The 10,065-nt window shown below is 43.1% G+C and overlaps 2 protein-coding genes across 2 annotated transcripts; one reads left to right on the top strand and one right to left on the bottom strand.

Moving 5' to 3' along the window:
- Positions 1-1,387: 1,387 nt before the first annotated feature.
- LOC147439764 (cytochrome b6-f complex iron-sulfur subunit, chloroplastic-like) lies at positions 1,388-2,290 on the top strand. Its single transcript, XM_086484061.1, has 3 exons — positions 1,388-1,489; positions 1,772-1,974; positions 2,068-2,290. Exons 1-3 carry the CDS (start codon positions 1,388-1,390, stop codon positions 2,288-2,290), a joined length of 528 nt encoding a protein of 175 aa, XP_086340187.1.
- Positions 2,291-7,471: 5,181 nt separating this feature from the next.
- On the bottom strand, positions 7,472-9,429 carry LOC147439763 (uncharacterized). Its single transcript, XM_086484390.1, has one exon. It carries the CDS (start codon positions 9,217-9,219, stop codon positions 8,413-8,415), a length of 807 nt encoding a protein of 268 aa, XP_086340516.1. The 5' UTR covers positions 9,220-9,429; the 3' UTR covers positions 7,472-8,412.
- Positions 9,430-10,065: the final 636 nt, after the last annotated feature.

Raw genomic sequence — 10,065 nt, 5'->3', positions numbered from 1 at the left:
GGATAAAACAACCCAAGGTGTAAAGTGCCACTCAAGTAGCGAAACATCCTCTTAACAGCCTGCCAATGCTTAGACCTTGGGCTATGCATAAATCTGATGACCTGTGAGATTGAAAACTGAATATCCAGCCTCGTGTTGCATATAAAAATAAGGCCTCCAACATCAGTTTTGTTAAAGATTGGCATCGTCAGGATCACCAACATCATGAAGACTCAACTTCAAACATGTACCCATGGACGACATGAACCACTGTTAAAGAAACACAATATAGAGTTTTATAACACAACAAATTTAGTGTGTTTTCAAAGAAACCTTAGTTTACATATTATCAAAGAATCATACACAACCTTATATGCAAGATATGGGGTATACTAATATATTTCACTTAAGTTGTTATAAATGTAAAAAAAAAGGATCATAATTATCTTATACTTATTGAAAATACTCTGCTCGCAGATTGTATGTCATTTTTTATAAAGAGCCGATCCCCCTAGCTATGTATGCACCAAACATGTGTCAAGCTTAGTTGACTTGATAGTATAAGTCTCAAAATGGACATGGCACACACACACACACACACACACAAGGAGAGAGGGAGGGATGGAGGGAGGGACAGATGGCATTAAATAAGAAGTTGACATGGGTGAATATATGCATGGTGAGATTATCCTCATGGAAATTGTGCTAATTATTGCAACAAGGGATAGTTGAGAATGATAAATAGGTTGAGAAAATGTTGGTTAGTATATATGCCTACTGCAATTCTCTTTTGAGGATGGGTGTGTCTAGCATGAGCGGACAAAGAAGATTCACATTGTTTTCTATGACACAACGTGAGATCCTCTTTGCAAATTTGGAAAACATCAACAAAGACTAGCATAGTTGCTAGCTTGGGCCCATAAAAATTAGACGGCCAATCACATCAAATTTCTAACCGACAGAATTTCAAGTTTCCCCTTATTTTGATAGGTTAGGAAAAATGTATTTTTCTAGCCCTGGGAAAAGCTATGGCTTTTAGCAAGGCAAAAGGCTTAAATGATAGGACCTCTTCCCAAAATAATAGAACCTCTCTAGATTTAATTTGTGTGGAGCTGGGCCTCCGCTATCAAAATTTCTCATCGACCCTTCTTTTGGGTGGTATGTGGCGATCACGCGCATTAATATTGAAAGCAGCTAGACCTCCTCTTCTATCGCTATTCAATCCTATTTCTTCATATTGTCCTGCAAGAACGCGAGCTAGGAATGGCTATTTTCTGCTAGCTCAGAAAGCCATACGAACTGCATGCCTCTAATGAGTGAGAGTGAGTGCTTCCATGCTTCTTAGGGGTTCATTTTTAAATGCATGACTCACAAGAATGCATGCTTTCTGTGGGCTTTGTGGATGAATATGGCTCAGATCAGCAAGGTAGTGAGATTGCCATTTCGGATCAGCCTAGCTGGAACCCACGTCATTGTGGTTGGAGGCGTTCGATCTTTTGATATTGCATGGGTAGTCGCTATCGTCTTCTTGAGCTTTAATGCCACGTCTAGTTTTTCTTGAAATGATCCTGAAGATTTCCATACCTCTACCTGTCTTTACAAGCAAAACAGAATTATGGACATATATGGACCTTGCAATGCATGTATCATGTGAGCTTCTACACTAGGGCGAGGTTGTTGCAAGATGATTCTGTAGATTGCCATACCATATTGAACCACCATAAGATTTGAAGTATTAATCTTGCATAACATGTCACATTGTGTGACGTTTTTTATGCTTGGCCATGTACAGATTGCTTCCAGCAACAATGGAGGGTGTGCTTCTCAATCCCTGGTCTTTGCACCGCTAACAGGTTATACAAGGAAGCAAAGAAATATTGGTAAAGTGGTGGCCATGGGGAAGAGGCAGTTGATGAATTTTCTTCTTCTTGGAGCAATATCCCTACCAGCTGCAGGGGCACTTGGTCCATATCTTCTCTTCTTTGTTCCTCCAAGGTAGTACTTTCGATAGCGATTGTTAATTATCTGCTTGATTGTACAAGTATTGTATCACTTATCACTGTAGAAATTGCTGCCTTTTTCTTTCAGTTCTGGAGGGGGTGGTACTGGACTTATTGCCAAGGATGCTGTAGGCGATGACATTGTTGCGGAAGCATGGCTTATAAGTCACCCTTCTGGAGATAGTGTAAAAGTAACTTATGATTATAATAAGTGTGGACTTCCTTTCCACCTACCTCTATTCGCTAATTCCCACATGAACCCCTTTTACCTATGCAAGCCTCAACATGTGTCTATTCCCACCTACCTATAATTCCCATGTGATGGATAATCCTCACTCCCTCAACTTGTATATAAATCCCATTAGCTGCCCTCATTTGTAACAAGGCCTTCACTCTCCATTCAAGTGCAATCTATTGTCATTGCTCTATTATCTTGCACTCTCTTATGTATTGACATTAGCATATCAATAAATAGTGATATTAATCACATTTAAGTTAATCTCTAAGTTCTCACATAGTATCAGAGCGATAGAGCTTAAGATTAATTTTTCTAAATAGCGCTAAGATTCTTCCATCTCTCTAGCCCACACTCGAAGCCTCATTTCTCCATTCTTTTCAAGGAATCCGGAACCTCGAAAGATGGCCGAGTTAGCTTCTTTATCTTCCGCATCCACCTACAAGCCCCGCTACATTATCGACAAGCTTAACGGCACTAACTACCAAGTGTGGAAGATTCGGATGGAACTCTACCTCACGCAACTGCAACTTTGGGACGTCACGTCAGGAGTCGAAGAGAAACCTAACCACCCCGAAGACCCCGAAGACAAAGATTCAACATACTTCATCGACACGTATAATACTTGGCATAGTAGAAACAATAGTGCCAAGATGGAGCTCATTCTCCATTGCCAAGATCGGCAAGTCCAAATGGTGAAAAAGCTAACTACTGCTAGCACCATTTGGAAGTTCTTCGAGAAGAAATACGAGCACACTGACCTCGTCTACCAAGTTTCCCTGTTCAAGAAATTGGTAAACACTACCATGCAAGAGGGTCAGTCATCCTCCAAGTTTTTGGAGACGTGGCAAATACTTCTAGATCAAGTACTTATCTCAGGGCTTGCCATCTCTGAAGAGCTTCAAAGTATGCTCTTATTGGCTTCTTTACCTGTATCATGGAGAGCCTTTATCACTACACAAGCCACTACAGCTAACTTGCAGCTACAAAATCTTGTAGCCAAGATCCATCAGGAGGAAACGCTTCGCGACCACACTAGCAGCTCGCAGAAGTCTACGGCACTTATCACTATGACAAGAAACTCACGCCCTTACAACGGCAAGAAGCCTCAACATTCGAGCCCTCCTCGACAACACAATAATTCTGGAAGAAAGTTGCAATTTCAAAGCCACCACAATCACCAAAATTCAAAGCAATGCGCCAATTGTCATCGCTTTGGACACCTCACAAAGGACTGTCGACAACCACGCTATCAAGGTAATCGTCCTATCTCTCACCCTAATCTATATCCTTCTTACTCTCAAGGGGGAACACGCCATGGCCAACCATCTCCTTTTATTTATGGTCAAGCTCATTATGCTGACATATCTACTTATGATAGCCCATCTTATCCTTTGCAACTATATGCAACCACTATAGCCACTTCATATCCCAATATATGGCTACTTGATACTGGCGCCACCCATCATATGACATATCACCTACATTGGCTATCCAACATCACTTATCTAGAACACCCTCTAGAAGTATGCCTCAGTGATAACAGCATCCAGCTCGCCAAAGCCTATGGAGATGCTGTCATTAACCTACCTATCGGCCTACACACCACTATTTCTCACGTATATTATGTCCCTGGTCTCAAGAAAAATCTAATCTCTGTCAGCGAGCTAACCGACAACGGCATCATCATCAAATTCGTGCAAGAAGGCTGCCACATTTCGGAACTAAACAAATATGGTCAGTATGTCACACTTTTGGTCCCCAAAACTGGGCGTCTTTATCCATTGGGTGACTCATCGCCTACACATACATCTGTATCATCCATAAAAACACAAGAAAACACACTCAAATGGCATTATAGACTAGGACATATTTCTCAACATGTTTTGCACCAACTCACTCATCGCCAACTTGCACTAGGTCTTCCTAAGCACCTCACTCACATCACACTTTGTGAGGGCTGCATTCTTGCTAAAGCACATCATGTCCCATTCCCCACTTCATCATCACGAGCCACTGCACCTCTCGACCTCATCCACTCTGATGTTTGTGGCCCATTGCCCATCAACTCCCTCACTGGCAATAAGTATATGCTTACTTTTATAGATGATTTCTCAAAATACACAACTACTTACTACATGGCTGAGAAATCCTCAACCTTCTCTCATTTTTGCACATTCAAGGCATTAGTTGAGACTAAACATGGTTGCCACATTAAAACTCTCCGCACAGATCATGGTGGGGAATACACTTCTCATGCATTCAAAGATCTATGTCTTTCTGCTGGTATTCGACATGAATTCTCCATCACCGACCAGCCACAACAAAACGGACGTGCTGAGCGCAAGAATCGCACACTATTTGAAGCTGCTCGTGCCATGCTTCTTCAAGCTAGCCTCCCAGACACCTATTGGGAAGAAGCTACCGCCATTGCATGCTACATTCAAAACCACATTCCATCCACCCGCAATCCTACTACTACACCCTACACCCTCTGGCACGGTCACCCACCTCATCTTGGCCACCTTCGCATCTTTGGAAGCATTGCATACCCACTTGTGACGCAACCTTTATCAAAACTATCGCCACGTGCTCAACGCACAACTTTTGTCGGCTATGGTGATCGCTTTGGCATCAAGGCATACCGCCTCTATATCCCAGACCATCATAAGTTTATCTTTGCCCGCACCGTCGTCTTTGATGAAGAATTCATCATCTCAGGCAAATCTTCTCATCAATCTTTGTTGACGGCCTCACCCACACACACACCTACGCAAATTTCCCAGCCTTCTAGGCACAATCTTGAGCCTCCCTTAACCATCCAAAGGCCTTTCCTCATTGCCCGTCCACCTCCTCGTGTCTCGCATTCTCATGCACAGCCAATCGGCAACACTCCTGCACCACCTCTTGCACCCATCTCCTCACAGTTGACACCATCACCAACACCCTCCGTCCCGACTACCGCTACTTCCATCACACTGCAACCACTCGGTGCTCCACCTTGTGAGCTCCCATCACCTTCGCTACCGGTCTCACCTTTTTTCCGCAACTCCCACGAAACCTTGCCAGTTACTCCCATCCCAGAAGATGTCGACAAAGTCGAGCCTCATAGCTCTACTTCTGCCACCTTGCCATCGCAACACACTTCGGCTATACACTTGGACCAAGCCGCCTCTAGTTCGCATGGCCGCACCCGCTCTCTTCGCGAGATCTATGACGCCACCAATTTCTCTGCTGTCCTCAGTGATGAAATGATTCTTGAACATCCACCAGAGCCTCTTGAAGATGCCCTTTCCCTCTCTGTTCTCGATGCCCTCGCTTCTAGCGAGAGCAAGGAGTGGCATGCCGCCATATTGGATGAACTCCAAGCCCTCGAAGAAGCTAACACTTGGAAGCTTGTGCCACCTCCTAAGAATCATAACATTGTCTCTTGCAAATGGCTATTAAAGAAGAAATACCACCCCAACGGCTCAGTTGATCGCTACAAGGCACGCCTTGTCGCTCGCGACTTCAATCAACAACAAGACTACAATATCTACATGTGGCAAATCTCTGAAGGCATGGCTATCTTAGGCGCATCAGATCACATTCCTCTTCTTGGCACATCGGAGTACATGCTTCTGCAAGCGATTGACTGTATCTCTCACGCTTCATCTTGTAATTTGAGTTTGATCCCTACCGGATGAACTTCTCATTGAGGGGGGATAGCATGTATCTACGACATGGCTACTTCGCAAAGCTCTTTTGTTCATCAATCTCAATGTTACAACGAGAAGTCCACCCTTAAGGGGGGATGTAAAGGTAACTTATGATTATAATAAGTGTGGACTTCCTTTCCACCTACCTCTATTCCCTAATTCCCACATGGACCCCTTTTACCTATGCAAGCCTCAACATGTGTCTATTCCCACCTACCTATAATTCCCATGTGATGGATAATCCTCACTCCCTCAACTTGTATATAAATCCCATTAGCTGCCCTCATTTGTAACAAGGCCTTCACTCTCCATTCAAGTGCAATCTATTGTCATTGCTCTATTATCTTGCACTCTCTTATGTATTGACATTAGCATATTAATAAATAGTGATATTAATCACATTTAAGTTAATCTCTAAGTTCTCACAGATAGAACTCTTAGCCAGGGATTGATGGCAAGTTTGTTAGAGTCATTAATATCTATGGCTTGAAGTTCTGGCCACCTTTGCCTTCAATGCTGTATGCACACATCTTGGGTGTGTGGTGCCTTGGAATGCCGCTGCCATATTGGGTCTCAGTATAACAACCAACGGAGAGTTTCTACAAAGAATCTTGTCATATGCAACAGCAAGTCACTGTCAGATAACCTTATCCTCATAAAAATCAAAGACGATGGAAGAACCACATATATTAAAGCTTGAATTACTCATCTGACATCTTGGTCAACAACTCAGTTCTCATCAAGGAATTGGACTTTATGTAGATGAGGTCCATTACTCTGCAGGTTTTAGTCTCCATTAAGGCAAATGTTGAAGGGTTTCCTCATCCTTTTTTCGATATATATTTGCCCTCGTGACATTACCATTCATTTTGGATATGTTTCTAACTTCCCATTTACTGTTGTCTTTGACAGTCGCTCGCTCTTGCACAAGTTGATCTCGATGATGGAAAGGTGTTGCTATCTCCCTGGACAGAGGCTAGTGCAGGGCAAAGAAACTCCCCCTGCGCAAGCTACCCCTCCTGTCTTTTTGAGTGCTATTTGTTGTACCATTCTTTGTGCAGTTCATTTTCCCGTGCCCCACAAAAGCTGTGTACAAATTTCATTGTGTGATATAGGATATGTAGTCGTATATTCGTGTGCTGGGACTTCAAGGCCATGATGCCGATCCCCCAAAAGGTTAAGATTTCTAGGTTAAATATTTCATTAATAACTTCTGCGAACTCAGATGAGTAGGTTTGAATGTGTGAGCCTCATTCGGGCAAAAGATGAGAATATTTAGAGTAGAAGATTCGATTTTCTGTTTTGCAATATGACCGCTTCGAGAGAGACAAAATTGTACGACGACTGAGTCCAAGGAATATGCTGGTGAATGGCCAGCTGTGATACACATCGATAGACTGATCTGACCACTCCAAAATCATGTAGATTCAATTCTTGTTCTCTTTCTGGATTTTTCTTATAAATTAAATGATATGACAACAGGGTTATACAAGGTGGTTTGTGTGAAACCCAAAAGTTTAATTTTGAAGAGCTTACTACAAAAGTCAGAAAACAAGAACACACTTTGGACTATTCAAGGAAACAATGGAATACTAAAATGTGAATGCACACCTTGTTCTCATTTGCAGTAACAGATCTTTAAGAGTTAAAAAGCTGTATTATAAGATTGTTGCTATCATCAGACTGGTTAAAAAGTGCTTGAATAGTGCCCTTAAAGCTGAGGCTTCATGCACCATTGACTCTATTCCTGATTGATGCACCTCGCCACGCTATAAAAAACAATCAATGCACATGAAAATTTCATGATGCTTGCTGATATACACACTACCCTCTTTGCAAATCAATATCATTGCAGTGCAATTAAGGTGCCAATCTCGTCAATATATATTTTTCGAATTTTCAAAATAGATATAAAGATTATGTATTTACAACTGCACATTGCTGTACTGACTATGCCCCAAAAATGCATTCACCAATTGCTGCGAGCTAATTATTATTGGACTCCTGATCGTCCAAGTACATCAACTTTGCTTGGATTAGCCGAGGCGAGGTCACCATAGGTAGATAGCATTCACAAGACATGCAACAATCGATACAAGCATGCATCAGCCCTTCTACAGGCAAGATGTAGAACAATGTTGGTTGAACCATGGTTTCTACTTGCAGTCTTCAGAAGAGGTCCATTCCACCGCGGATTCTGCTTGGATCGACCTCGAACAATTCAATCTGATGATCTCAGGACCTTATGTCATGCAAAAAGCTGCAAAATATAATCGATGGTACCTGGGCTTCCTCTTCATTCATTGTAATATAAGTGCCAATTATATAACAATGTTTTTGTCCGCTTAATCATGATGCTAGCTTGGGTACGGCATCGGAACCATGCAAAAATATATATCTGCCGCTCACAGCCCCTTGATTGCGTGACCTATCTTAAATCAACATGGCCTTTTGATGCCTCAGATGTAAAGACACCTTGGTTCATGTGGTCTCCAGCTAGCTAGCTACAAGTGAAGAAACTCCGGTGGCGCCTTACAAAATCCACATTACTGGAGCTTGCCGCCGATGCACATGATATTGAGCTCAACGAACTTTGATCGGATGACAAGGGTGCAGCTGTCCTTCGAGTTGGATTGTAATTGATGAGTTCCCAGAAATCACTCATGGTGCTGTAAGCATCATCAAAGAAGACAGTTTGCTGGATAGCATCCATAGCTGCACGCGCCTTGCGCCTCTCTTGCTGCAAAATCTCATGCCGAGAAGGGGTAGGTGAGCGGCGCTTGCGTAGACTGGGGCGTGTATGGGACTGGGATGTTGACGGCGTCATAGAGTGAGGAGCATCATCATGTGCAGATATCATGGACCTTTCTGGCGCATCTGGACTAGTAATTTTCACCAGGGGAAAGTTGGACAGATCATTGCATGAGCTCGAGGACGTCGAATAACCGGGTATCCGACTTATGTACTCTGAAGGGCAGCTGGAGGGTACATCTGGAGACTTTTGCACAGGAAATTGGGGTTTTTGCTCACGCTGGTCAGGGTGCAGTTCAGCAGTATGTATAAGTATGTCCTTATGAATAACATTGTAATGGGGTAATTGCTTCTGTTGATGCTTGTGTCGATGGGATGGAGGATGAACGCCCTTGTTGTGATGGCTAGGTCGAAGTTTTGAAGAGGCTGGTCGAGTCTGCCGCTTGTCATATGAATGGTGAGGATGTTGGACTTTAGGACAGCGTGGTGAGGCCGGTTGCTTCTGCTCCCTCCTGCCATGGCCGTGAGACCGATAATTTATATCGTCCAGCTTCATATTAATGTGATGTGCAGAAGCTGACTGCTTCTGCGCAGGCTCAATAATCTTCTGGGGACGATGATTAATGTAGAAATTACGAGGGTCTAGCAGCACTGTGGATTACCTGATGCAACCGGTGAAGCTCCTCCTCCTCCAACTGCTGGTTGGCACGCTCGATGGTGGATCTAAAGCGTGCTACCTTCTCTGCTGCTGCCTTTCTCTCTTGCTCTCTCATGTCTTCCGCCATGGCCGTTTTGGAAAATGCTGGAAAATGCAGTCTCTCTAACGTTTACATAAATTCTGTCGACGCGTTTGCGTTTCACAAAAGCACCCAAAGAAAAGCATCGCAAAAAAGCATGGAAACGCTTCGAATACTATACAGCTGGCTACGTCACTTTTTTTTTTTGGGGAGCCATGACTCATAGAAATCAACCTCAAGCACTACTTGTGCTAGTATCTAATGCACCTAAGTGCATATTTCCATTCTTTAGCGTTAGTGGTGGCCCCACTTTGTGATCCAATCTCACTCACAACATCATTATATTGGATTGAGCCGCAACATATTTTCCGTCAAAGACGTGAAGCTTCCTGGCATTCCATATCTATTTCAAATAGCAGTATCTTGTGATTTGGGTGCAAGTAAGAATGGCTTGGTTTTGCAATCTATTGCCTCCCAAGATAAGGTCGTTGTATAAAAGATAATCTTCCACATTTGCATAATCTTGCGGCCAGACGTCGCATAGTAGGGCAGTTTTTGAACACATGGAAATGATCCTCCGAAGCTGTTTTGCAACTAGAGCAAGTGTCAATGACGGTTCTTCTAGTGAAAATCTCGTTCCCAGTTGGGACGGCACACCATAACAC

Source organism: Adiantum capillus-veneris, chromosome 16 (genome assembly GCF_014529385.1).
Source record: "Adiantum capillus-veneris isolate H3 chromosome 16, ASM1452938v2, whole genome shotgun sequence".
Taxonomy (NCBI): Eukaryota; Viridiplantae; Streptophyta; class Polypodiopsida; order Polypodiales; family Pteridaceae; genus Adiantum; species Adiantum capillus-veneris.
The sequence above is the reverse complement of the archived record's forward strand: the minus strand, read 5'-3'. Positions and strand labels throughout refer to the sequence as shown.

Bases quoted from the DNA above. Each gene is read 5' to 3' on its own strand.
- LOC147439764 (XM_086484061.1), top strand. From the start codon at position 1,388: ATGGCTCAGATCAGCAAGGTAGTGAGATTGCCATTTCGGATCAGCCTA. The intron at 1,490-1,771 runs GTAGTCGCTATC...GGCCATGTACAG, and splicing joins GATCTTTTGATATTGCATGG to ATTGCTTCCAGCAACAATGG. The intron at 1,975-2,067 runs GTAGTACTTTCG...TTTTTCTTTCAG, and splicing joins CTCTTCTTTGTTCCTCCAAG to TTCTGGAGGGGGTGGTACTG.
- LOC147439763 (XM_086484390.1), bottom strand. From the start codon at position 9,219: ATGAAGCTGGACGATATAAATTATCGGTCTCACGGCCATGGCAGGAGG.